Source organism: Carassius gibelio, chromosome A5, assembly GCF_023724105.1.
Source record: "Carassius gibelio isolate Cgi1373 ecotype wild population from Czech Republic chromosome A5, carGib1.2-hapl.c, whole genome shotgun sequence".
Classification (NCBI taxonomy): domain Eukaryota; kingdom Metazoa; phylum Chordata; class Actinopteri; order Cypriniformes; family Cyprinidae; genus Carassius; species Carassius gibelio.
Window position 1 is genome coordinate 29,792,204 of NC_068375.1, and position 26,214 is coordinate 29,818,417.

The 26,214-nt window shown below is 38.6% G+C and overlaps 3 protein-coding genes and 1 long non-coding RNA gene across 7 annotated transcripts; 3 read left to right on the plus strand and 1 right to left on the minus strand.

Moving 5' to 3' along the window:
• The first annotated feature begins 5 nt into the window (after positions 1-5).
• On the plus strand, positions 6-6,856 carry LOC128011207 (tRNA (uracil-5-)-methyltransferase homolog A). 2 transcript variants are annotated; one of them, XM_052593396.1, is made up of 12 exons: positions 6-148; positions 1,251-1,888; positions 3,612-3,720; positions 3,988-4,169; positions 4,353-4,467; positions 4,869-4,984; positions 5,059-5,170; positions 5,386-5,508; positions 5,606-5,681; positions 5,766-5,882; positions 5,972-6,068; positions 6,404-6,856. In XM_052593396.1, the coding sequence occupies exons 2-12, from the start codon at positions 1,257-1,259 to the stop codon at positions 6,549-6,551; spliced, it is 1,827 nt and encodes a 608-aa protein (XP_052449356.1). In that variant the 5' UTR covers positions 6-148; positions 1,251-1,256; the 3' UTR covers positions 6,552-6,856. The 2 variants fall into 2 exon arrangements, with proteins under 2 accessions (XP_052449356.1, XP_052449347.1); XM_052593387.1 differs by lacking the exon at positions 6-148 and adding an exon at positions 674-815.
• Positions 6,857-8,386: 1,530 nt separating this feature from the next.
• On the minus strand, positions 8,387-14,725 carry LOC128011198 (microprocessor complex subunit DGCR8-like). 2 transcript variants are annotated; one of them, XM_052593365.1, is made up of 14 exons: positions 14,245-14,725; positions 12,704-13,699; positions 12,217-12,379; positions 11,417-11,559; positions 10,952-11,285; positions 10,665-10,862; positions 10,478-10,579; positions 10,117-10,215; positions 9,921-10,003; positions 9,732-9,832; positions 9,494-9,600; positions 9,283-9,410; positions 9,059-9,172; positions 8,387-8,881 (listed from the first exon to the last, which is right to left on the minus strand). In XM_052593365.1, exons 2-14 carry the CDS (start codon positions 13,397-13,399, stop codon positions 8,798-8,800), a joined length of 2,352 nt encoding a protein of 783 aa, XP_052449325.1. In that variant the 5' UTR covers positions 13,400-13,699; positions 14,245-14,725; the 3' UTR covers positions 8,387-8,797. The 2 variants fall into 2 exon arrangements, with proteins under 2 accessions (XP_052449325.1, XP_052449335.1); XM_052593375.1 differs by lacking the exon at positions 14,245-14,725 and adding an exon at positions 14,157-14,173.
• Positions 14,726-15,666: 941 nt separating this feature from the next.
• LOC128011223 (uncharacterized) lies at positions 15,667-17,987 on the plus strand. The gene is made up of 4 exons (XR_008182509.1): positions 15,667-15,864; positions 16,585-16,784; positions 16,874-16,972; positions 17,252-17,987. It is a non-coding gene; the product is annotated as an uncharacterized LOC128011223 (long non-coding RNA).
• Positions 17,988-18,491: 504 nt separating this feature from the next.
• On the plus strand, positions 18,492-25,274 carry LOC128011228 (cytotoxic granule associated RNA binding protein TIA1-like). 2 transcript variants are annotated; one of them, XM_052593423.1, is made up of 11 exons: positions 18,492-18,754; positions 19,435-19,531; positions 19,951-20,049; positions 21,067-21,121; positions 21,248-21,335; positions 22,882-22,957; positions 23,104-23,216; positions 23,408-23,499; positions 23,688-23,772; positions 23,846-23,981; positions 24,073-25,274. In XM_052593423.1, exons 1-11 carry the CDS (start codon positions 18,717-18,719, stop codon positions 24,220-24,222), a joined length of 1,029 nt encoding a protein of 342 aa, XP_052449383.1. In that variant the 5' UTR covers positions 18,492-18,716; the 3' UTR covers positions 24,223-25,274. The 2 variants fall into 2 exon arrangements, with proteins under 2 accessions (XP_052449383.1, XP_052449374.1); XM_052593414.1 differs by having other exon boundaries at positions 18,495-18,754; positions 23,104-23,212; positions 23,401-23,499.
• The last annotated feature ends 940 nt before the right edge of the window (positions 25,275-26,214 follow it).

Genomic DNA, 26,214 nt, shown 5'->3' on the forward strand with positions numbered 1-26,214 from the left:
ATGGATGGATGTCACCGCTGAGGTATAACTTAACTTCAGCCTCGGTCGCTTTATCCTTGACACGTCTCCCGTCTCCAGTCCCAGCAGCCACATCTGACCACTGAAATCACCGCTTTTAGTAGTTATTCTAATCACATCCAAATCTACGGTAAGTTCACGTTACTGTTGGGTTGTCCATCCCTGGTTAAAGTTCGTTTCAAGTCCTACAAAACCAAGTCTTAATAATTTGCGCTGTCTTCGATCCAGAGAGCAGCGAGCTAACTTATACTGCTAACATTAACGTTAGTGCTTGGCCTCTCATTCAATAATCTACTATCTGTGAGTTAATACCCCAGTGATAATTTCACAGACATTTGTATAATATTTAACAGGACTTGTTCGTCTCTTGCTTTCTGTCTCTTGCTTTCTCCCTCTCCCTCTCTCTGTCTCTCTCTCTCTCGTCCTAACACAAACCTTTCCAGCAGCCAAAACTTATTGGTCCTTCGGACAGTCACCAGCTCTTCAAAATAAAAGTCCCCACTCTTGTGTGCTACATAAAATTAAACGCTGCACTACAATTAAATAAAATTAAACGTTTAAATGCAGTGCAGTTAATTACTATTTGAGGTGTAAATTTAATTCGTAGATTTAAAAAAAATTAGTCTCACAACTATATTTTACTAAACAGAGGACTAGACCTTAATCGGTGTTCCCACAATGCGCTGCTGTTGACACGTGTTTCTAAAGATGGCAGCTTGCATGTATGCATAACTGCACAGTGCTTTTAGAGCTCCTTAATGTTTCATAGTGAAGAACAAAGAGATTTCACACTGCAGGTTTGTTCAGACGTTCTAAGGAATATCAATTCGTTTGGGATTTAATTGCCCTAAAAATTGTATTTTCTTATTTTTATTTGAGCCTTGTAATGTCCATTATTTGATATAAACATGTCAATTCACTTTTCTAACGTAAATGTACATCCATATGTATTAGTGATCTTAGATGCTGTATCTGGTCACTATTCCATTTGTTTTTTAATGGTCCTGCTGTGTGAGAAATTAATTATTAAAGTACAATAGTTCATGGAATCTCACAGTTAATGAGGTCATAAATCTATAATGGTTGTAGTTTTAAATAAAATACAGTATGGAACATTGCAGAACGCTGCTGAAACAGATTTAACTGATTGAAAATTAAGATCACCTAACCGAATACAAAATGGAAACAATATTTTTATGTTTAATAATATGTTCCTTTGGCCTTTGATGCAGAGCAATATGACAGATGTTGCTGTTGACCAGACTGATCCAGCTGGCTCATTATCCAGCACAGAGAAGGAACCAGATGACCTAATAGAAGAGAAAAACCAAGAGAATCCACCAGCAGCAGCAGAAGAAGAAGGAGAGGGTGCAGCAGGTGGTGTGTATCGTTACATCAAAGAAGATCTCTTCACCTCAGAGATCTTTAAAGTTGAGATTCAAAACCTGCCCAAGTACATTGGTTTTAATGACCTGAAGAAGTTTCTCAACAAACATGGGATCAATCCTCACAAAATCAAGCTGTTTAACAAACAGACATTTGCCTTTGTCACTTTCAAGAACCAGGAGGAAAGGGACAAGGCCATGAAAGCAGTGCACGGCATGCAATGGAAGAGTAAAGTGCTGAGTGTACGGCTGGCCAAACCCAAAGCTGATCCCATCCTCAAGAAGAGGAAACTAGAGGAGGAAGTGGAAGGTGGACAGCCTGGTACAAAGCGTGCTGCGGGTAGCCAGGAGGTAGAGGAGAATGAAGAAGAGCCTCTCAATATCCAGATTGCCAATGCTGTGACACCCTTGTGGAACGTACCTTATGAAGAACAGCTGAAAAGGAAAGAGAAAGAAGTTGAAGGCGTTCTTCAGAAACTGACCAGGTATTTCCTAATGGGTCTGGAGACATGCATATGCATGAATAGCTTCTAAATTTCTGTAAAATAGTAAAAAAAAAATAGATACATTATGTGACATTGTCAACCATATACAGTGGGTATAGAAAAGAATCACCCCATTTAAAATATTCACATATTGTTGCTTTGCAGCCTGAAATGAAGACAGACTCCTTTTTTGTTTTATCCAGCTGTATTTACTCTGTGCAGCTTAAAACATCCAAGTGAAAGATATAACGCCAACATGTCAGAAAAAAAAGCAGGATCACCCCCTTGTGTCAGTATTTTGCTGAACCATCATTTGCTTTAATTACAGCCTTTAGTCTGTTGGGATGTGTCTCCACTAACTTTACACATCTAGATGTTGAAATATTTGCCCACTCTTCTTTGCAGACCTGCTGAAGTTCAGTTCAATTTGATAGTAAGCGTTTGTGGACGCAGTCTTCAAGTCATTCCACAGATTTTCAGTGGGGTTTAAATCTGGCTCTGATAGGCCATGCTAGGACATTCAGCCTTTTCTCCTTCAACCACTGTGTGCTCAGTTTTGTTGTGTGCTTTGGGTCATTGTCATGTTGGAAAGTAAACCTTCTTCCCATTGACAACTTTGGGCAGAAGTTTGCAAGAATTCGGCAGTATTTTGCCTCATCCATTTTTCCTTCTATCCTGGCATTGCTCCAGTCCCTGCCCCAGAGAAACACCCCATCACAGAATATTTCCACCTCCATGCTTTACTGGAGGAATGCTGTTATTTGGATATTGAGCTGAACTGGATTTCCACCAGACATATGGTTTGGTGTTGAGGCTAAATAACAACAATTTTAGTGTCATCTGCCTCAGAATCTCCAAGGTGTGTTTTGGATTTGCAGCTAAGCTTAGCCTGTCTGCATGTGGCTTTTCTTGAGGAGTGCCTTTTTTCTTGCAACCCTCCCACACAAGCCTCATTGTGGAGTGATGTTGTCAGATGCACACGCTCTTTGTCATAAATTCCTGACACTGCTTCAGCGTTGTTGTAGGCCTCTTGGTCACCACTCTGATCAGTTTCCTCATTTTCTCTTTCATCCAGTTTGTAGCGACGTCCTGATCCAGGGAGGGTCTGTGTTCTACCAAATACCTTCCACCTCTTAATAACAGACTTCACTGCGTCTAGTCATTGATAATTGAGCTTTTGAATTATTTTGTATCCTTCTTCTGACTTGTGTCTGTCCACAACTTTATCCCAGAGATCTTTTTGCTGTGTCTTGCGAACCATAGTTTATTGTTTGCTTTGTTTTGCACTAGCAAGGACTGAAAAATGCTCCAGGAAAGCTCTTTTCATGCTGAGCTAATCAAAATGGCCAAAGCTGGTCAGAGTTGAAAGTCAGTTGGCTTTGTGTGCCATAGAGAAGGTGATTAGCTACACATGATTTATTATACAAGACATTTTTAGGAGGGGGTGATCCTTTTTTCAACACAATGTGATTTTTTTTTTTTTTTTTTCTGAAATGTTGGTGTTGTATCTTTCACTTGGATGCCATAAGTTGTATGGAGTAAATACAGCTGAATAAAACAAAAACGGTGTCCATCTTCATTTCAGGCTGCAAAGCAACAAGATGTGATTTTCTATCGTCACTGTAGTTCATACATGAGCTTCTGGTAGTATAACAAGAGTTGGTCAGTAAACAGTAGTCTCCTTCAATATAACTCGCCTCCTTGATATTTGTTCTGTTCTCAGAGAAATTGGCAACAACAACAAAGCCATGCTTCCCTGGCTATTTGTTCAAAAAGAAAAATTCAACAAAATGTGCTGCCCACTCGAAGCCATACGACCATCACCTGTGCAGGTAAATCATCTTTATGCTCACTGCTCACATAAATTATTCTAATCACAGTCAAAATTTAAGTAACTAACCAAAAAATATTATAAAGTATTGTGGTATTGCCAGTGCATTCATTACGCAAATTTTATTTACATTTTTTGATGGCTTTCAAAAGGGTCAAATGAACATTTCAGGGATTAAATGGATGCATAATTGCATATGAAATCTTCCGCTTAATAGAATTTGTGGTTGCAGAAATAAGATTAAGTGTGGTTTGTCCTATGCTTACAGACAGAGTACAGGAATAAGTGTGAGTTTGTGATTGGAGTGGGAGCAGATGGAGAGGATAAGACTGTGGGCTTTCGTTTGGGTAAGTATAAAGGAGGATCCTGTGCAGTAGTGAGTCCATCAGAAACCACCCATGTGTCTTCAGAGGCCAAGAGGGTTGTGCAGGGTTTCCAGCAGTTCATCAGGTGAATTATCATTTATTTTAATTACTGCTGATTATACCTAATACACATGCAAATCCATGCACATGTTTTGAAGGGTTTTTTTTTTAATTCCAGAGGCAAAATATAATTTTGCACTACCCATCAGCCATTGTTTATGTAATTATTTCTATTTTGAAGTGTTTTGTGTGTTGATATTATAAACAGGACAACCCCGTATGCCGTATACAGTCCAGAGACTTATGATGGTCATTGGCGGCAGCTAACAGTACGAACAACCAGGATAAAGCAAACCATGGCCATTGTTTTCTTCAATCCACAGGTAATAAGAGATTTATTCAATGGTTATTTTTGTGTCCTCTTCAGATGTTGGTTATTACAAACACTGGAACTATTGTGACTGCTGTTTGAAAGGGGAAATTTTGGCCTAGTGGTTAGAGGGTTTGACTCTAACCCTAGGGTTGTGGGTTCGAGTCTCAGGTCGAGGTGCCCTTGAGCAAGGCACCGAACCCCCAACTGCTCCCCGGGTGTCAAAAATGGCTGCCCACTGCTCCGGGTGTGTGTTCACGGTGTGTGTGTGTGTGTGTGTGTGTTCACTGCTGTGTGTGTGTGCACTTTGGATGGGTCAAATGCAGAGCATGAATTCCGAGTATGTGTCACCATACTTGGCTGTATGTCACATCACTTTCACTTTTGAAATATGACTTTTTTTAAACAACCTAGAAACTCCAAGAAGAAGAAATAAGTGACCTGAAACGAAACCTGCATCAGTATTTTACCGAAGGAGAAGGAAAGGAAATTGGCATCACTTCTTTGTACTTTGTGAGAATGGGACAAAGGTAAGACCCTCAAAAATCAAAATAAGATGAATTTAGATGACTTTACACTCATTTATTCATTTTCATCAACCCAGGACATCAGCAGGTACAGAGGACCTGCCATGTGAACATGTGACTGGAGAAGAATGGATTCACGAAGAGCTTCTCGGACTGAAATTCCGCATCTCTCCACACTCATTTTTCCAGGTGAACCTCCTGACCATTTGACTGTCATCATATCATTTCCTGAGAATAAACACTATGATAGTTAAAAGGCATCAGGCGGCTCATTCCTTTATGCCATCATGCAGGCGATTCAGAATATTCAGTACAAGACATTAATACTGATTTTCAGCTTAAATGTCCTGCATTAGTGCTATTAAAAATGTCTAATATTCTGGTTTGATTTTTGATACTTCCAGACAAACACCCCTGCTGCTGAGGTTCTGTACTCTGCTGTGGGTGAATGGGCTCAGCTGGACCAGGACAGCACCGTGCTGGATGTGTGCTGTGGAACGGGGACTATCGGCATCTCACTGGCAAAGGTGCTGCGTTTGCTTCTAAAAAATAAACAAAAATATTTGTGAACAGAATAACAGTTAGCCTTCTAAAACAAAACAAAACACTTATGTGTGTTAACAGAGAGTGAAGAAGGTGATTGGCATAGAGTTGTGCCAGGAAGCAGTGGAAGATGCTAAGGCTAACACTGAAGCAAATGGTAGGCCAGAGTGACATTATCACTGTCCTGTTTTACTCTCTTCATCTCCCATGATCTACTCAGACTTCAAATGTATATTTTAAGGCTTGACCAATGTGGAATTCCACTGTGGAAAGGCTGAAGACGTGTTCCCCACTGTTCTTAATGCTGTCGTATCCCCCAGCGTCACTGCAATCGTTGACCCTCCAAGAGCAGGGCTACGTATGTACAGTACTCTTTGTATTTTAAACCTTTATCTTGCAGACATGGTGTTTTTAAGTTCTCTGTCCAAATATTCTCACTTTTACTAGATTCCAAAGTTATTCTAGCAATCAGAAGAGCAGAGCATCTTAAGAGACTCGTCTACGTCGCCTGCAATGCCAAAGCAGCTATGAACAATTTTATTGAGTAAGTTCATTATTTTCTGCTTAAAGTGAATTGATTTTACATCAATTTCAAGATAGGGACAGCCAATCTATTGTGAACTGAAATTATTGCATTTTGATGGGTATTGCATATCAGAATGGGAAGTCGTTTGAGTGAAAAGGTTGAAACATGAGAGATTTGTGACATTACCCAAAAGAGAAATCAGAGGCTTATTAAATTGAGAAAAGATTAAGACAAACTTTTTCTCCTGGTACAATGTTGACTTTCCTCTGAAAATATAATATTCCCATTTAGCACATTAAGACCCTACCTCCATTTGTATCAGTTATTCTAAAACTTATGTTTATGTCTTGAAGTCTCTGCAGAGCTCCTTCGAACCGTGTGCGAGGAGCTCCCTTCCGACCAATGAGAGCTATGGCTGTTGACCTCTTCCCCCAGACCATGCACTGTGAAACCATCCTGCTGTTTGAAAGAGTGGACTACAGCTCCAACACTGCCATTTAGACCACAGACACCTGATGCTATGTTATCTTTACCATCTACCAGGCCAGTGTGGCTGTTTCACTTCCATTTAAACACTTTGATGGTAGTGCTGGTAATGCTTTTAGATTTCAACTGACTTGATTAAGTGCTGAAACCATTACAGTGTTTTTTTGTATATGCTTCATTTCCCCCCTCTTTTTTGCATTAAACCAACCCAGTAAAAACAGCACAAGACATAGGTTTCTGGTCATCAATTTATTTGCATAAACAAGTCAATGTGTACTGTATCTGCGATTGTGTCACATTAAAAGACTTTTTTTTAGGCAGCATTACTTGCAGCTAATTCATCCAACATGATCCCTTCAATGATGGCAACTAAAAAGCACGCATTTCTTCAGACAACTAATACACACTTGGCAAGACTGACAGGACAACTCGTACACTCCAGACGTTTACTGGGAAAGCATATTCTAAGCACTCTTAGTATGGCAGCAGCCTTGTGCTCATGGAAAACAGGAAAGTGCCTTCACAAACGCAGTTAACATTCAGAAGCATACAAACTAAAATACTAGATTCAATGACAGTGCACTGCAGTTTTTAGTCGCTGTCCCAAGAAAACCTGACCCGACCCTTCCTGTCATATCTTAAGGCTAGAATATTTTTTTTCTCCTCTGACAGTTTCAGGGGAAGTGGTGGTTTTCTTTAAACAGGGACCATATTTTTATCCAGCAGTTATTGCATTTTTATTTAATATTTTGTTAGATGTATACAGGTTTATATATTTAATGAATAGCTATACAGCAATATTCTATAAAATGCATAAGACTTAAAGCTTTGGTTCACACTGTTCTTCCAGCTATTGAATATAATGACATGATCTGATTTTCAAGGTTCGGAGTTACCGCCTTTGTTTTAAGGTAGACTGCCTTGTGAAATATTGAATATGGTTCAAACTATTTAACACCAACATAAGAGCTGAATAAAATGAGCGCACAATCACCCACCACCACAAATGATCACAAAACCATACCGAAGAATTTAAGACAAACAACAAAAGCACATGCGTAGAATGCTTTTTTTCCCCCTAAAATATCAAAGCAAGAAAGCCAGCATGACTCCACAGCAAATACGTAACACGGCATTACAAATGCAGACTCAAGTGAGGCGTTTCCCTTTAGAAACAAGGTACCATCAATAAAAGGAGAAGAAACTAAGGCAACATATACCATTTTTTCTACTGAAGACTGCCAACCAGTCTCTAATGCAAGAGCTAGATTATATCTGAGCATGTAAATGTAATAACATCAAAGATGATAACTAAAGCATCCTGTCTCCCTGATGTCTTGTTCCTCAACTAACTACAGTACCTCAAACACTTGTGCTTGTGTTTTCTCTGCAGTGCTTTCTGAATAAGTAGAGCAACGGGTAAAGATAACAATTGGTATGCATCACTCCTTATTTAAAATAAAAACTCAAAAAGGTTGTTCATTTCACACAAGCAAATAGTTCCAACATTAGTGCATTTCTTAACAGCAGTTGGAAGGGAAGTGTGCACATGAAATGCAACATTTAAATGCTTCACATGCCAATATGAACTAGACATGGCCTCTGAAGAAAACCCACACACACTTTAAGCCACTAGGAACCCAATTTCCCAATTTTTCCCCAGATAAAAAAAAAAAAAAGTTCACGTGCCTGTGAATGAACAACTCTTCATGCCACAGAAGCTGACATAAAGGAACAATTCCTTGTAAAATAACAGGGGTATCTGTCCAAACGCATCAGTTATGAGTACTGAGATACAGTCAGTCATGTGCAATCTGTAGTTCAACAGTAAATATGAAATGAATGTGCAGTTTAACAAGGGAAAAAGCAACATTTTTATTAACATCTAAAAGCCACAAACTTAAAAGCTTCTGTAATATTTAACATACTTCATTTGTACGAGTTACCTTAAAGTAGGCATATTATTTGTGAACAGCCGTCAATATTGGTGCACTTTCAGGAGCAGAAGTGCATCTGGAGGTATTTAATGCTTATTCTACCTTCCCTTAGTGCATGTATGACTATTACCGAACCCATACATTATGGGCAATAACTGGACTGGGAATAGAGCTCATAAATCTGATAATACAAATGTAACTAGTATTGCCATTTTGCACTCCAAAGTAATGCATAAGTCAGTAATGGTAGGATGACCTTTTGTTATAGAACTATTACCATGGGTCAGTGCTATGTGCCATCACAACATGCTGAACAAGGGTTTGCTAGACGTCAACAGTACACAGTGGTTCACTGCCAGGTTGAGCAGACTCCATTATAGTCATCTTCGGCTTCTTTCTTGCCTCCTCCTAGAATAAATATAAAAACACAAATGAGTATGCACTAGAAAGCTGTCAATTTACTAAATTTATTTTAAAATGACTGGAAGGGATCAGCTCATCCAAATGGGATGTCTTTAATCTATAGAAACTCTTTATCTATAGTGCAAGATTTGGCTGGAAGGGGTCATAAATTTGTAGCTGTACCCTTTCTCCAGCCAGCTTCATCATCTCTTCTCGTAGTTTGTTGAGGATGTGAAGATTTGGCTTGTTCTTTTTGGCGTACTGCTGAAGCTCAATTACGCTCTTATCAGAGTTCTCCTGAAGACAACAAGAATTCAACATTACAGATTTTCTCAACCACAGAAAATATTCCCCTCATATTTAAATATATTAAAATGCAGAGTGGGTTTTGACAGAACAGTGCTGACCTTCTTAACCATCTTGTTGCTTTCTCTGCCGTACATACGCAGCAGTGAGCCCCAGTTCTTGACGTGAGGATGAAGCATCTGGAGAATTTTCTGTGAAGCCAGCTGCTTTCCAACCCTCTTATTTTTACCTGCAGTCATCAAGAGCAACAGTATTAGGTTTATTGTGTGTGATTCTAGTGCTCTAAATAAAACTTCAAGCACAGATACTCACACCAGCCGCGTACAGTGTGTTTCCCGCATGTCATGACATATTCACTCTTTTGGTTCTTTCCCGGAATAACTTCAAACTTGATGCTGGTGTCACCCATGCCATGGTTTCTATAAAACAGACAACAACAGATCTTCAGCTGCTTTTCAATCAGGCATGACGACATCATGACGACAGATGCGTTTCCTGTAATATTGAATTGTCTGTGTAATCAAATGCCACCACCTATACCATAACATACCTCTTAAGGCACTCATGAAGGATCTGATATGGTGAGAGTAAACCTGCTTTGTTGGTCAGCTCATACACCCTTGAATCTTCAATACTGATATGATTAAAATACTGTGGGAAAATAAACATTCATAAATACCACAAAGAACGAAACTCTGACTAAAGATCAAATTGGTCATTTTACTCAGAAGAACAATACCTCCAGTTCATCCCCCTCTACAGGCTTCTCCTCAGACGTTTGCTTCACGAAGTCAGGAATGAGGATCTCCAGTGTTGCTCGAGCTGTCACAAAGAGAATGACAATATAAATACATATATTCTTCAGTAAAACAAATTTTTGGAGTAATTTACTCATTGCTAATGTTACAGATCATAATATATGGGAGAAAAGGTACCAGCTTTATTCTTGGCAAGTTTTTTACTACTTGCTGTTCCTGTGCCATATGTAACACCATCTATAATGACTGAGGCTCCGAAGGGTTCACTTGGGTTTTCTAGGCAAAAAGAAAACAAAAATTAAGACCTCTATACATTTATAAAAAAAATTATAACACATACAGCATTAACACATTTTAAAAACCTCGATAAAAATCTCAACCCAGTTTTCCACCAAGCGAGCTCATTAGCATAATTGTAAATGCTACTGCACATATGCAAACTTGGCACAAAATAATTTTTGCTTATTATTGGCTATTTTTTCAGAGCTTCAAACTGTTTCTCAATTGTAATTTTAGTCATACGTATTATGCTACTTACCACATTCAAAAAAGTTGTAAACTGGACGCACTTTGAGTACTCTTTGCATATACTCATGTAAAATGCACACTTCTGACTTCCCGTTGGGGTTGATGACAAACTCTGAAATATAAATACAGTCAGTCTTGTTAAATCACCACGTTTTGTTGTGTACTAAATTCATAAGTGTAATGACACAGACAAGTACCCTTCTTTGTTGGGGCGTCTTGTACAGAGAGTGTGATGAGCTTCTGATTGGCTGGTAGAATGGGCCTCTCAGACTCGGCCTGCTTCCTCTTCATGTCCCTGTTGAACTGTCTACGCTCAGCCCATGTGCGGAACTTCTTCACCGTCACTTGCTCAAAATCAAAGCACTTCTCCAAGTAGCTTCTAAACTCCTCAATGTCTGGGATACAAGTCACAAGAAGAGAGGGTTTAAAAACCATGAGGACTTTAAACAGTTATGCTCAAGAGAGTGAAGCCTCAGCCTCTTACCAATGGACTCATCTTTGCAGACCTCCACCTTGGCTTTGACCTGGCCCAGCGCTCCCTGTGCAGTGTCATTGGCTTGGCTGTCCTTCACCTCTGAAGATCCTCCTGGCTCCATGAGGTCAAGCTCTGGATCTTCTGATGTTGTTCTGCCTGTCGGCTCTTCTGTGGCAGTAGAGTCAGGCTCATCAGCTCTCTCCAATGTTATGCCTTCATCTCCAGCTTTCACAGGAGACACCTCTGCAGTTGGAGTCACCTCTCCATTCTGTTCCCTTTCTTCTTGATCCTTCATTTTCTTATAGTGTAAGCAGGGAATGCTACTGGTTGGTGGGTCATGTTTCTAGGGGGAAAATTAGTAGAACACAGGGATGAGGTAAATGAGAATGCAAAGCATTCAACTTTTAAGCAGAAATGATACTATATGACAAATATCATAAAAGTCCCATATCTTAGAGGAGTCAAACCAATTACCCTAATGCTTCCTGTTCCAAGGAAGTAAGGTCTAGACCAGGTTACAACTCTGGTTTCCCGGTGGAGGTAGACTGGAATGCCAGAGTTATGAAATGTCATGATCCACCCATCGGGTAATGGCTCAGTTGGTGGACGCCCACGACCTATATAAAAAAAAAAAATGGTTTGATGTAGTATTACTGTTAACAAAACGAAAATGAAAAAAGTTATAATCGGAAAACCTGAAACAAATAAATTCCAAAAACACCAAAATGAAGCAAAATAAAAATCCCCACAAATTACTTGGTCTAATACAGAATATACACTGTTCAAATGATCACGTATCCATCAAGGACACATTAAATTAATCAAAAATGACAGGTAAGACTTTCACATTGTTCCAAGAGTTCTATTTCAAATCAGTACTGGACCTTTTAACTTTCTATTCAATAAAGCACCCTGGGAGGAAACAAAAATTATCCGTTTCCACAGAAATATTAAGCAGCACAAAACTGTTCAACTCTGACAATTTTTTTGTGAGCACCAAATCGGCATATTAAAAATAATAACTTTAATTTTAAATCTCACTTTTTTAATATTCATATTTACAATATTCTTGACCAAGCCATGAAGAGTACAACATTTTTTACAAACCTGTAAAGAAAACTATAACTGATTTGAAAACACCCATCGTCTTTGAGTAGTTTTGTAATTTCTGGACATCTTAATCTTTAAATCTTAACATTTTAACAGTGTAGCAACAGTCATTATAACTTCAAATTAAACTTTCTAGGAGTAAACCAAGAGTTTCTGAGGCTCACTCTTAAGAACCGTCTTAATTTTGGTCATCATGGGCTGAACTCCGGCCTCCCCATCTGAATGGTGATCACTGTCTCCAGTGTACTTGTCTTCAGCCAGACGCCTCTTCTTGGGCATAGGCATGCCTTCCTCCAGCAGGGCATCTACATCATTGTCAAAGTCCTCCTGGAAGAGTAGATGGGTTAGTAAGTGGCTGCCACTGACACTTCATCATCTAAATGTATGTCAAGATTTGAATCAAGCCCATTTTGTGAGCTGTAATTCAAATCTTCTTTCGAATAGACCACCTTGTTACACTCCAGGATCCTTCCTGATGAATAAAGGACACAAACTCTATTTGTGGTAGATGCACATTTCAGGAGATGTTTTGTATCATGTCATTTATAGGTTTAGGTGGCTTTAATTAGCCTACATTACAATGTAATATTACAATTCAAACAAAGAAAATGACTAAAATCAAAGGCGGCATAACAAGACCATGCATTTTACCTCGTAGGAGTAATTCAGATCCTCCTCATGCGCTTGCTCCTGCTGAACTATCATCTGAGACCTGAAACCACTCGGTTCTCCTTCTTCAGCTTCCAGAAAGTTCTCGCTGAAGTCTTCTAGGTCATCCAACACGGCAAACTCAACCTTGTTCTCCTGCTCTGTCTCCAGCTCTTCGCCGTTTCTAGCTAACCTTAAGGAACCAGTGCTCATGATCGAGCATCCCGGCACACTCCTCTGCTCTAAAGAATCATGCAATTCACCATTCAGGCCCTCTAGGCTCTGATCTTCATCTCTATCCTGCCCCAAACCAGTGTACAACACCTTCCTGTCTTTGCTCTTACTGCTCTCTGAGAAACTGACGCTGATCTTTACGTCTTTGAGGAGTTTGAGATCAGGTAAGAATTTTGTAACTGGGGGAGCATGGCGAGCGGTTCTAGGGCACGTGTCCATGGGGTCAGGACTACCTGACAGGTGACTAGTAATGGACAATGTGCGCTTGTTGAGGAGGAGCGGTTTGTCCCTGTCCACTGCTGGGGTGTGTTGGTGTCCATCACCACCAGAGCTAACGTCCATTTCCTCTGCGTCACTGGACGTTTGCAGGGGAGGTGGTGGAGGTGCTTTAATGTAATCATTCCCCGCCAATACTGCGTCTGGTGGCTCCAATGGGAGGGGAGGTAAAATCTCATTGACATCCATGCTTAATTTTTTTAAAAGAGCTCTATTAAAAACTATGCGAGAATGCAAGTGGGAAGGGGTCTGCCTAATTTAGCTAAAAAATTGCAGCTCTAACACATGCATGAATATTACACAGTTTAAGACTCCTATTCAACAATATTCATGTACACGGTTGAATATGCTAAGCTGACTACATTGTTCTTTTCATTAATGAAGACAGCTTTTTAGAAATCACTGTCTCAATTATTGGAAATCACAATGCATTCAGCTTAAACGTTGCCCACATCTAAGCACTGTCCATCCTGGGAGGCCAGATCAGCACTGAAAGAGAGAGAAAAAGGAAAATCATACAAAGAGCACTACTGAACTGGATCTAAAATGGTAAAACTTCTCAGATTCAGCTTTTATTAACTCACAAATGTATGCCACAGAAAACAGTATCAACACAACTGATGAACTGTTTATTTGCATGTCGAAATTAAAAATGAGTTGCCGTTGCTAAATAAACAGGTCAGCAAATAAACACTGTATTTGTAGGATTTTATTATGGACCATAAGCTCTGAAGGCCTTTGCTAATTGGTCGGCTAGGAGAAACATAAGTCAGTATGGTTACATCTCATCACGCAGATGTTAAAAAAAAGTGCAATTTTGCGTCTCATTACTGGTTTTTAATCAAATTATGTGCGCGCATTTTGTTTGGTTTAGCAAAAACTGATCTATGCCTCGATTAGTTCGCCCGTGCTAGCCAAAATAAGAAGCCGTGTGCGGCAACCAAACCTTCTCAACCGAACCACGCGTGAATCAGCTAAATGTCGACAGGAGTATTTATCAGCGTGCTTTCTGAAAATTATTTTATTTTACTCACCTAACTACACAAACGCTGTACGAAAGACGGCATACAATCAAAAGTGTTTTCCGTTTATTGGTTTCAGATGGCCGTCTCCTCTCTCCGCCATCTTCACCGCAGAACAGCATCAGGGGATCTGTTGGATGAACACGCCTCTCAACCGGTGTCTACGTTACGTGTGATTGGACCAACATGAATCCGTTTTTACTGAAATTTGCTTCAGATGTGAAAGAATTGAACAATTTATTTGTTGAATGGCTTAGTGAAATAACATCCAACACAGCATAATTAGTAGCCAAGATCAAATAATCTCGCTTCTGATGTGTAGCAGTAAACAGTGAAAGCAACAGGCATGTACTTTGTATGAATGTTTATGTCATGGTTAACAGTTGTTAAAGAAAGTGGGTACGGCTGTTACAAGTGTATAATACTAAGTGCATTATAGGCATTGGAGCGGGTTCCACAGCAGACCTCTACTCAACAGTCAAAGCGACATTAGTCTACATCAGAAACTTTGTAAGTTTCTCGGAGGAAAACCGCGAGGGTTTAGGGTGAGATTTGGAAAAGGGCCTTCGAGATGCATGGGCGCTGCATGACATCAAAGTACCGCGAGAGTGACTGGAGAGCAGACAGCATATCATGCTTTTGAACCGCTCTCGCGATATATATATATATATATATATATATATATATATATATATATATATATATATATATATATATATATATATATATATATCACATAAACATTTGTCTAACTTGAATCAGAAAAGCAAGAGGCTCACTTTGCTAACTGTTGGGAGGGTCAGACTAGTTTGTTTTAACATACTGGCTATAAGCTTCAGAGACACAGAGACAGTAATTCCTGCCTAAAAGGTTACCAAAATATGTTATCCTACTCTATTTTATACAGAATGGTACCCAATTACCTATGATCATGTCTAGCCTCCTCAAGGTTAGACAAAATAAAAGCAGTTTGGTTTTATGTGAACAGAGAGATACACAATCAGATTAAGGCACACAGTTACTGAAAACCAAGTGCAGAACACTTTCATGTTACCCAGATTCAATCTGGTGATGTCTAGTCTCCTCTTGTTTTATATTCTATAAAGCATTTTTCTCTTATGTAACCATAACCGGTTACAGACAGCCGTAACCCTCGCCTGTTTCACACAGAATGGCTTTAATGATTTTTGTAAGAAGAGTCATGGCTTAAATAAAATAAACTGGGGCATATTAAATAATAATAAATGCCCTCATATTGGCTTTATTGAAATGTTAAGAGCAGTTAACATGATTTAGGGGAGCAGGCGTGTGAAAAGACATAATGTAAAAGAATCACTGAAACGAAAGAACCGATTCGCCTAAATGAGTCGGTCGTGCTGTCATCGGGGTCAGCGTATGACCATGGGGGGATGAGGGCAGACTGGTTAAAAACCAGCAGGGGTTCAGATAAAAAATCGGCAGCTGGCAGCAGGAAGTGGCTGCCATTGACAGCCGGAAGGCAGTAACTGACAGCCGGATGGTAGGCGGGACCTGCCATTCGGTGGGAGCCAATCAGTATCGACCAACGTGGGCGCAACCAATCAGATATAACTGCACCCAAACGCTTCAGTAATGGTTGCGATTGATCAAATGGTAAGTTCAGAAATTGGTCATCGGAGTAATTAATGTTTTTTTGCGTTGTAAGTTTGATTTTAATTGTTATCTTGGTGAACGACTTGGTAGACTTGGTGCCTACTTTGGTTTAATTGTTCAATGAAATCTAATTAGTGGTAGCAACGTTGTTTGTGTACCTCGTTAGGGGCCTACCATTAACTTAAAATTACGTTTGAGGTACCATTAAATATTAACGTTTGTTAGCGTGTTAACAGTCTATTGAATAATATAAAAGAATGTTGTTTGACTGGAATGATAGAAGATAAATGTGCAACACTATCACTATCTTATATTTTTGCATGTTAAGTCTTTCAGGAGATAGTGTGAAATACATTAACTTAAGAGTTTTTTTTTTTTTTTTTGCACTATTGAGGTGTGTTTTCTCTAATACTATGCATGTGCAGAACTGTTCTGTGTACCAGTTGAAGTTGTAAGCATGTGAATGCAAAACAATTTTTTTTATTTTTTATTATCTATACAAAATATAATGGACCAGTTCATAATTCCTTATAACTTTTAGGTCTAGTTTCACAGACAGGGCTTGGATTAAGCCAGGATTAGGCTGTAGTTAAATTTAGAACATTGAAGTAGCTTTTGTAAACATGCATTTAGAAAAAAAAACAAAAAACATTACTGATGTGCATCTTGAGACAAAACCATGGCACTGACACCTTTTTTTTTTTTTGTAATACCCAATAGTTGCCAGATGCTGTCCTGTTGGAAATTCTTCTTTACGTGATCCTGGAGGAGGGGTGATGCTACATTATTAAGTCTGTCTTTGGTTTGTTCCAAATTCAGAAGTCTGTTGTACTGTATACAGACTCCTTTCGAAAGAGGGCACAATCCAGCTGGCTTGACTGAGTATCTTCTTTTACATATTTGATTAGAGGTTTAAAAAGGTGCCATAACATTACATTTCTCAGTTGCCATGTCTGAATGTTTATCTTTGTAATAATGCTGTTTTCATGCTCCTAATCTCAATATACAGGTGGAACAAAATGGAGAACAAGTCTGAGCCATGTCAGGAATTCAACAAAATGTACACCCTGCAGACACTGCGACGAGGTTTACAACAACTGCTTACCAGGTTTGCAAGTTATGCATGAAAATGTAATCACTGCTCTGTACATGACAAGATGCAATGGGAATAATCATTAATATGGCTGTGCATGCATGTCTACTGTTAATAAAGCAATTTAGGTATTAAAGTCACCATTTTCTTATGAATAATAAAATGCAGCAGCTAGAGTTTAGGAAGTATGACCGGATTAGCCCAGTTCTGTAAACCCTGTACTGGCTCCCTATCAAACATCGTATAGATATTAACATCTTCAATTATATTAATCTGTTTCTTTCTTATTCGAAGGTCACTGCTGTCACCCGGATAGAGTACGTATCCAGACCAGATGGTGGATCGCACCTAGAAAGGACCTCTACTGCCCTGAAAGACAGCGGAGACCAGGACAACTAGAGCCCCAGATACAGATCCCCTGTAAAGACCTTGTTTTTTCTCCATTTTGTCACCGGTGGAGTTTTGGTTCCTTGTCGCCTCTGGCTTGCTTCGTTGTGGTCACTTCATTTACAGTGATATCATTGACATGATTGCAAATGATTCCACAGATACTATTTAAACTGAACCGAGCTGAAGGATGACATCACTGAATTGAATGATAAACTGTCTTTTAAACTGACTACAAACTGAGTTTACTAATGTCCTTCTGCATTATTGACTGACACACTATTTTTCTATTTAATACTGTAAAGTTGCTTTGCTTTGATCTGTATTATTTAAAGCACTATATAAATAAACGATGCTTGACTTGACCATGTTGCAAGAGGAAAATGAGGGGAGATGCACATCCACCCTGGGTTTTACAGTGATTGGTGCAAGATGCTGGAGAAGTAACTCCGTATACCTCAACCGTTCTGATCTAAGAGTCTTGAAAATACCTCTGGATTGTTGTTAGTGATTCTGATTGATATTTTAGTCTGCTTGCTTACTGGATATATTTTGTACTGTTTACATTGTAAAGCACTGACTTTGACAACTTACTAACCCAGTTACAAATTTAACAGCTACTTTATACTATATATATATAGTTGTTTCTTGAAATACTACAAATATAACCGCAAATTATGATTTTAAATAAAGGTCTCTGAGATTTCTCTCTTTTCAGTAATTTGTGTATATAGCCTATAATAAATATACAACATACACCCAGTAAGTGCCACTCTCGTATATAAATAAATATAAATTGTTTTATTTCACACAAACAATGATGCATGCATAAACGTTCAGCTGGAAATTAACGTTTAGCAAAATGATCTTATTTCTTTGTTTATATTTGATCAATATTTTAAATCAAATAATATACAATACTGACATTTATACTTATTTTAAAAAGTATTAAACATAATCGTAAGTGTATATAATTATTTATTTGTCTTGTTGCGGCTGGCAGCCTCCTCCAATTTCCGGGTATTAGCGACAGCTGCCATCCGGTTTTATTGGCAGCCACTTCCTGCTGCCAGTGACAGCCACTTCCTGCTGACAGCTGCCGATTTTTCGCTGGACCCCCTCTCTTAAAAACAGATACACACAAAAAAGAAGACGACAGGGGGCAGTAATCGGTTTCGTTCTTCAGGAACAACAGGAGCTAAAGAAGAGCGCTTGCAACGTCGTGTGATGACGCTTCACGAGTAACGTCAGAGGAAGTTATTCCAGTAAATTCGCGTTAACTAACAACTTAAAATCACTGAAGCATCATCAACTCGAACGTTAAAACAGAGCAGTTTTTAATCAAAGCGTCAACCTTTTTCTCACCACCACCATGATGATGATGATGGACGAGGACCAGCCCAAGACACTGTAAGTGCTGCTGTAGTTTAGTCGGCCACTTCACGAAGCCAAACTCTAAACACGTTTAGTTAAGCGGTCCATAGGTCGCGAGCGCAGCACGCCAAACTTTAGATAATCAGCTCGAGAGTCCATTAAGTCCGTTAACCTCTCTTTATGTTATAAATGAAGTCTTATATGGGCGTCCATGTTTTCAGTCCCTACAGCACAAACCGGCTACACAAACACCAAACCGAGCCTAGCAGAGGTAACTTAGCGGTGGAGAATACAGTTATTCCCTTAATCATATGTTAATTTATCCGGTTATGTACAAATGGATGAACTAATCTGTCCACATTATGACCAATTACGGCGCAGAAGGGGCTTTTGCCAGCACACAAGTTCCGTTTGTAGAGCTAAGTTTCCGTTACCCAATGAGCTAACTAAAAAAAAAGAAAAACATGCTTAAATGTTATCATATCCCTTTTATTACACTTAACTCCGGTGTAAAATCATTAATCAGACAGCTTGTTTACTATGTGTGGATTCTCTCATATATAGAGGCTTTGGATCATGTTAGCTGTTCGCTCTCGTGCGCTGAAAACGTGGCAGAAAAGAAACCCCGCGGAATGTGAGGCTGGCTTGAGAGATGGAGGAAAAACGCGACGCATAGACGGTGTTTCTCAGTGTGCTGTGCTCTTCTGTGTGTTTAGGTATGTCGGGAACCTCTCCAGGGACGTCACGGAGGCCCTCATCCTGCAAGTGTTCTCCCAGATCGGCCCCTGCAAGAACTGTAAAATGATAATTGATGTGAGTTGACCAAAGATCATCTGAAATCCAGGGATTTTTATGTGATGGAAAAACTGGAAATAATTTTTTAAGCTGTGTTTTTCAGTCCTGGAAAAGCCATTGAACTTAGTAGAATCTCAAAACGCCATATACATTTCTGTAGTTAATATTTCCATCCCTGTTCAGGTGTATTTGCTCTTGTGTAGAGTAAAATGTTCTTGAAATTTGTAATGTGCAGTTTGAACAAATTGTCATTTCAGTTAACAAAATGGTCTATGATCTTAATGATTGCACAAATAAAAAAAACTTGTTCACTAATCATAAAGGACTTTGAAAGGGCATGGAAAAATTAATTGATCAACTAAAGCGGGAACCCTGGACACCTGTAAATAACCAAGATCATTGTTTGACTCTGACCCAGTTCATTTTGTGTTTTTCAGACGGCAGGAAATGACCCGTACTGCTTTGTGGAGTTCTATGAGAACAGACATGCGGCTGCAGCTTTGGCTGCCATGAACGGCAGGAAGATCTTAGGAAAGGTAAAATACTGCAGACGCACCCTCAAAAGTAGATTGGATATGGTTTGTATGGATATGGAAATTGTTACACCCCTTATGTGTCAGGTCAGAGCTTTGTTAATGCGATATCATGCTGAATATCTTTAGTTTGTGCATTTATAGTGTTTACAGGTAAGTTGCTTTTAACCTGTGCATCAAATCTTTTTTAAATCCCTTCATTCCATCAACCATTTACAACATTCAAGTTAATGTATGTCGACCAAGTATTTAGTCTATTTATGCTGTTTAAAGATATAATTTTATTTTGATAAAACATTGTCTTATCTTTGGCATGTTGATGCTTTTACATATTGGAAAAAAGTAAGAAGCTGCAATCTGACAATGCAAAGTAAACAAGTCATAAGTAAAAACAGTGTTAGCTTATGGCTTTAACATAGTAATATTTAAATATAGCTGAAAATATTACAGTTGTATTGGTAGTTTCAAGCATTATCAAATGAGAAAATATTTATCCAGAAAGTCATTGCAGTACAACAGAATCCTTTATTGATCTATTGAAGTGCCTAATTTGTAATTTTTCAAATTCCACAAAGCATGTGTTGTTGCTTTTCTTTTTGAATCATCTTTTGGGTACAAAATGAATGCCCCCATGTATGTCAACATCTAGTCTTGTTTTATCATCGTCTACACCAGTACCAGGCTTCAAATTTAGCAAAGCCTTGGCAAAAATATATTCAGTGCAAATATTTTATCCTCAACAGGTAATGAAGGACCATTTGAGGAGTAATACAAGTTGATAATGTCACTTCTTTGTAAGTCTGCTATTTAGACTCTTTACTATGTAGAAAATAATTCCAGAGTTTTTTAATAGTCCCTTTTTCTTTGAACCTGAGTGATCACCAGGGTTTTATTTTGTTGTCAGATTATTTCTTCTGCGTTTGGAGACTCGCCATATTATGCGGTTAAGTAAAATGAAGATGATGTTTTATGCTGGTGCTTGTCTTAAACTGCCAGTCTCTGCTTTGCTTTCCTTCACAGGATATGAAAGTTAACTGGGCCTCAATGCCGGGCAGTCAGAAGAAAGACACAAGCAGTAAGTGACCTCTTGAATGTTGCTAATGGATGCATGTGTGGTCAAACTGTAAAGAGAAAAAAAAGTTATCTTTTGCTTGATGGTTTATTAAATATCTAACAATTTCTCGTCATACCATTATTATAGATCATTTCCACGTGTTTGTCGGTGACCTGAGCCCAGAAATCTCAACAGATGATGTCAGAGCAGCCTTTGCTCCGTTTGGAAAAATATCGTAAGTAGAATATTGTGTACAGGTGCATCTCAATAAATTAGAAATTAGTGGAAAAGTTCCTTTATTTCAGTAATTCAACTCAAATTGTGTAACTCGTGTGTTAAATAAATTCAATGCACACAGACTGAAGTAGTTTAAGTCTTTGGTTCTTTAAATTATGATTTTGGCTCACATTTAACAAAAATGTAGTGAATTGTTGGCCTTCTGGAAAGTATGTTCATTTACTGTAGATATACTCAGTACTTTGTAGGGGTTCCTTTTGCTTTAATTACTGCCTCAGTTTGGCGTGGCAACTCAACAAATTAGAATATGGTGACATGCTAATCAACTCAAAACACCTGCAAAAGTTTCCTGAGCCTTCAAAATGGTCTCTCAGTTTGGTTCACTAGGCTACACAATCATGGGGAAGACTGCTGATCTGACAGATGTACAGAAGATGATCATTGACACCCTTCACAAGGAGGGTAAGCCAAAAACATTCATTGCCAAAGAAGCTGGCTGTTCACAGAGTGCTGTATCCAAGCATCCAAGAGTGGCAGGAAAAAGTGTGGAAGAAAAAGATTCACAACCAGCTGAGAGAACTGCAGCCTTATTAGGATTGTCAAGCAAAATCGATTCAAGAATTTGAGTGAACTTCACAAGGAATGGACTGAGGCTGGGGTAAAGGCAAACGTGTGAGGCATTTTACCTGGACTAAGGAGAAGAACTGGACGGTTGCCCAGTGGTCCAAAGTCCTCTTTTCAGATGAGAGCAAGTTTTGTATTTCATTTGGCAGCCAAGGTCCTAGAGTCTGGAGGAAGGGTGGATAAGCTCATAGCCCAAGTTACTTGAAGTCCAGTGTTAAGTTTCCACAGTCTTTGATGATTTGGGGTGCAATGTCATCTGCTGGTGTTTATCCATTGTGTTTTTTGAAACCAAAGTCACTGCACCTATTTACCAAGAAACTTTGGAGCACTTCATGCTTCCTTCTGCTGACCAGATTTTTGAAGATGCTGATTTCATTTTCCAGCAGGGTTTGACACCTTTTCACACTGCCAAAAACACCAAAAGTTAGTTCAATGACCATGTTGTTTGTGTGCTTGACTGGCCAGCAATTTCACCGGACCTGAGAGAGAATCTATGGAGTATTGTCAAGAGGAAGATGAGAAACAAGAGACCAAAAAATGCAAATGAGCTGAAGGCCACTGTCAAAGAAAACTGGGCTTCAATACCACCTCAGCAGTGCCATCACATTCATGCCACGCTGAATTAAGGCAGTAATTAAAGCAAAAGGATTCCCTACCAAGTATTGAGTACATGCACAGTAAATGAACATACTTTCCAGAAGGCCAAAATTCAGTATTCTAATTTGTTGAGACAGTGAATTGGTGGGTTTTTGTTAAATGTGAGCCAAAATCATCACAATTAAATGTATTCAGCAATACAGGTACTTTGCCACAACATTCTAATTTATTGAGATGCGCCTGTAATCCAAATGTGATTCAAGCCAAATCTGAGCAAGATTGTCTTAATTCGGATTCTTACTGAGTTGATGTGTTTGGTGCAGTGATGCCCGTGTGGTGAAGGATCTGGCCACGGGAAAATCTAAAGGATATGGTTTCATCTCATTTATTAATAAATGGGTAAGTGTTTGGTGTTAAGTGCCATGATTGCAAACTTATACTTTGTTTGAGCAGGATAACATGAATGTAATTTATTTATTTTTTTTTCTGTCTATGGCTTTTGTTATTGATGTTTTGTTATTGTTTGGTTTTGATGCCACTGACAGGATGCAGAAAATGCTATTCAGCAAATGAATGGTCAGTGGCTGGGAGGCAGACAGATCAGAACAAACTGGGCCACAAGGAAGCCATCAGCTCCTAAGTCAAACAATGAAGGCAAGTCAGTTTAAACAGTATAATCTGACTGTTCCTTTGGTCTCTCATTTCATGTCTTAGGTAGTCAGGTTTTTTATTATTATTATTATTATTATTATGTGAACCACCTATTATGGGTAATTTCTTTTTATTCATGTCATCTATTTGTGTTCTACTACTCTAAAAGGTTCTCTCTCTTTGATCTATAGCAGCCAGCAGCAAACACTTGTCCTATGAGGAGGTTCTGAACCAGTCGAGTCCTAGTAACTGCACCGTCTATTGTGGTGGCATTGCTTCTGGCCTTTCAGGTTTGTCTAAATAATGTAATTCTTTAAATATTGTAGGCGTTTTAAGACCTAGTCGGTGTTTAAAACGGATTTGCTTCCTGTCAGTAAATGAATAAATGTCAAATCCAATTAAAAGGCTTTCAAGCAGAGCTAGATGAAATGTGTTTTGAACGATTCATATTTTAAATGTGTTTTCTGATTCCCTGTAGATCAGCTGATGAGACAGACTTTCTCTCCATTCGGGCAGATAATGGAGATCAGGGTTTTCCCGGAGAAAGGCTACTCATTTGTGAGGTATGTCATACTGCTTCTCTATGACTTTAAATCATTTGCTTATACTTGTAAATTAAGCACATTTGTTTTTTAGGTTTGACTCTCATGAGGGTGCTGCCCATGCCATAGTGTCTGTAAATGGGACCTGCATTGAGGGCCACATTGTAAAGTGCTACTGGGGCAAAGAAACGGCTGATGTAAGATCCATGCAACAGATGCAAATGCCCCAGGTAACCCTTCACCTTGTTCTTGAACTCTCAGAAACCTTTCCTCTGCTCTATTGCACACTCATGTCTTACTGTTTCTCCTTTTCCACAATAGAATAAACCCACCTATGCGGCCCAGCCTTACGGACAGTGGGGTCAGTCATATGGCAATGGTCAGCAGATGGGTCAGTATGTGCCCAACGGCTGGCAGATGCCCACTTACGGCGTCTATGGGCAGGCCTGGAATCAGCAGGGATATAAATAAGTACAGATGTGGCTGACTAATCCCTCAGTCCAATCATTAAACCCCACTTCAGTGTGGAATCTGCCCAATGGGACTCACCATTACACCAGTTCAGGGGTTGTTGAAAGGGCTGCATTCAGCCCACTGTACATTATACGCAGACCATTAACTTGGAAGGAATCCTGTCTTTTTCTTTTTTTGCTGTTTTTAGGCCCCAGGATTTTTTTTGTTTTCAGATTTTCTTTTAAAACCTACTGCATTTCGGGGACTTTAATTGTCTAGTTTTGCAACAGATGGATTGTCTTTTCAATGTGTTGAATTTGCAGGCTCAATTTAGCTCACACCTCGAATGGTGTAGAAAGTTTGAGGTCTAATATACTGCACTCTTTGTATAGAGTTCTTGTCTCTAAAACGGATTTGTTCACATCTTTCATTTTTGTTTTGTCGGTATGACTATGCTTTTTTTTTTTTGCTTTTTTTTTTTTTTTTTTTTTACAAGAAAGTAAAAAAATATATGAGATGCGTGATCGAATATCTTAATCGAATATAAAATATTTTATCTCATGACGTCTAGTGATAAAGGTATTCTGCATTTATAGAGGAGATTATTCTGTGGCCTTGAGGTTTCAGGAACTTCTTGAAGTTTTGGACAATTACTAAAGCTTTTAACAAGTTGTATTAACACAGAGGTGCAGAAAACATGCTTCCTTTTTTGTTTAATTTAAATGTTAGACTTAATTTTGTAATATGGAATTTTTGGCTCAATTTTCTTTTTAGCTCAATTTTTAAAACCAATTTTTTTTTTTTTTTCACTTCATGTTTTTTACAAAATCATGTTTTCTCAGATCATTTGAGGGCGTGACAGCACAGTGGCTAATCCGCGTTAATGGCAGTGCTGCAGCCTCTTTGTAAAGATTTTTGTAATTCTGTGTAAAATGAGGTTGTGAATTATTTCTTTAAATCTTGTAAATTCAGGGTTTGTTTAACATCTGTAATGTAACGATGCATGATTATTCTGAGCTCTGTTCTTGTTACGGTCTCTTGTAAAACCCATAAAAACGTGTTCATTACGAGTTCCTGTGATGCGATTTTTACAGTGTTCCTCCCATACTACTTTCTCAAAAGTCACTGTTGAATTTACAAGACAATGACAAAAACTAAGCAAGATCTTGCATGCTTCTACCTTGCTGTATTGAGATGCTGATTGTAATGTCAGCGGTTGGTGTAATATGGAATGGTAAAGAAATACGAGATACTCCTGGGTTTTAGCCACACGCTCTCAAATTGCTCACAAGGCCAGATTCTTTACACCTCTGGTGTTTTTTTTTTTTTTTTTTTTTAACCATCATTCTCTTTCTTTTTACTTACTGAGCCCCAACACTGAGTCGTGATAAAGTAGATCAAATTGAAAGTAATGAGCAACTTTTTTTCTCTCTCTCTCTCTCCTTTTTTCTTCTATGTCATGTAAATTTATCATCAGATATTTAATGAATTTTTCTAACTGGGATTTTTTTTATTTTTTTTTTTAATTTGTAAAAAGTTAGAGATGTTTACTGTTATTTTGAAACACCCCGATTAAATGCTTCCATCTAATGTTGTTCCAGTTATATATTCCATGTGTAAAAACACTTAATAATAACCATTCTAAACTACTTTCAGTTGTCTTGAGTGTTCAATTAAGTAATTCATGATGCTTTTGTGTAACTGGGAAATGAGGTGAGGTTAAGTGGGGTGGGGATTTGAAGTCACAAGACCAATGATTATACAACATTTGATATCCCAATGACATTAATTTATATTCCTTTTTGACATTTTAAAATATTACATTTCTCCTTGTTAAAATTATTCTCCTTTATTTAACTTATAAGATTCAAATTCATGTTTAATATATAATAATCCACTGTTAAAAAAACCTGAAGTGCTTTGGTTGACACTTTGCTCTCAATTAAGGCCACACAAAATGGCAATTTTTAGACTTGTAGAAATAGAACTTACCTCGTTTTCCTGTTGAAG

Bases quoted from the DNA above. Each gene is read 5' to 3' on its own strand.
- LOC128011207 (XM_052593387.1), top strand. From the start codon at position 777: ATGTTTCATAGTGAAGAACAAAGAGATTTCACACTGCAG. The intron at 4,468-4,868 runs GTAATAAGAGAT...TAAACAACCTAG, and splicing joins TTGTTTTCTTCAATCCACAG to AAACTCCAAGAAGAAGAAAT. The intron at 5,509-5,605 runs GTGCTGCGTTTG...GTGTGTTAACAG, and splicing joins TCGGCATCTCACTGGCAAAG to AGAGTGAAGAAGGTGATTGG.
- LOC128011228 (XM_052593414.1), top strand. From the start codon at position 18,717: ATGATGATGATGATGGACGAGGACCAGCCCAAGACACT. The intron at 23,500-23,687 runs GTTTGTCTAAAT...GATTCCCTGTAG, and splicing joins CATTGCTTCTGGCCTTTCAG to ATCAGCTGATGAGACAGACT. The intron at 23,773-23,845 runs GTATGTCATACT...TTTGTTTTTTAG, and splicing joins AAAGGCTACTCATTTGTGAG to GTTTGACTCTCATGAGGGTG.
- LOC128011198 (XM_052593365.1), bottom strand. From the start codon at position 13,399: ATGGATGTCAATGAGATTTTACCTCCCCTCCCATTGGAGCCACCAGAC. The intron at 11,286-11,416 runs GTAATTGGTTTG...TTTTCCCCCTAG, and splicing joins TTGGAACAGGAAGCATTAGG to AAACATGACCCACCAACCAG. The intron at 8,882-9,058 runs GTACAGCTACAA...TATTTATTCTAG, and splicing joins TGAAGCTGGCTGGAGAAAGG to GAGGAGGCAAGAAAGAAGCC.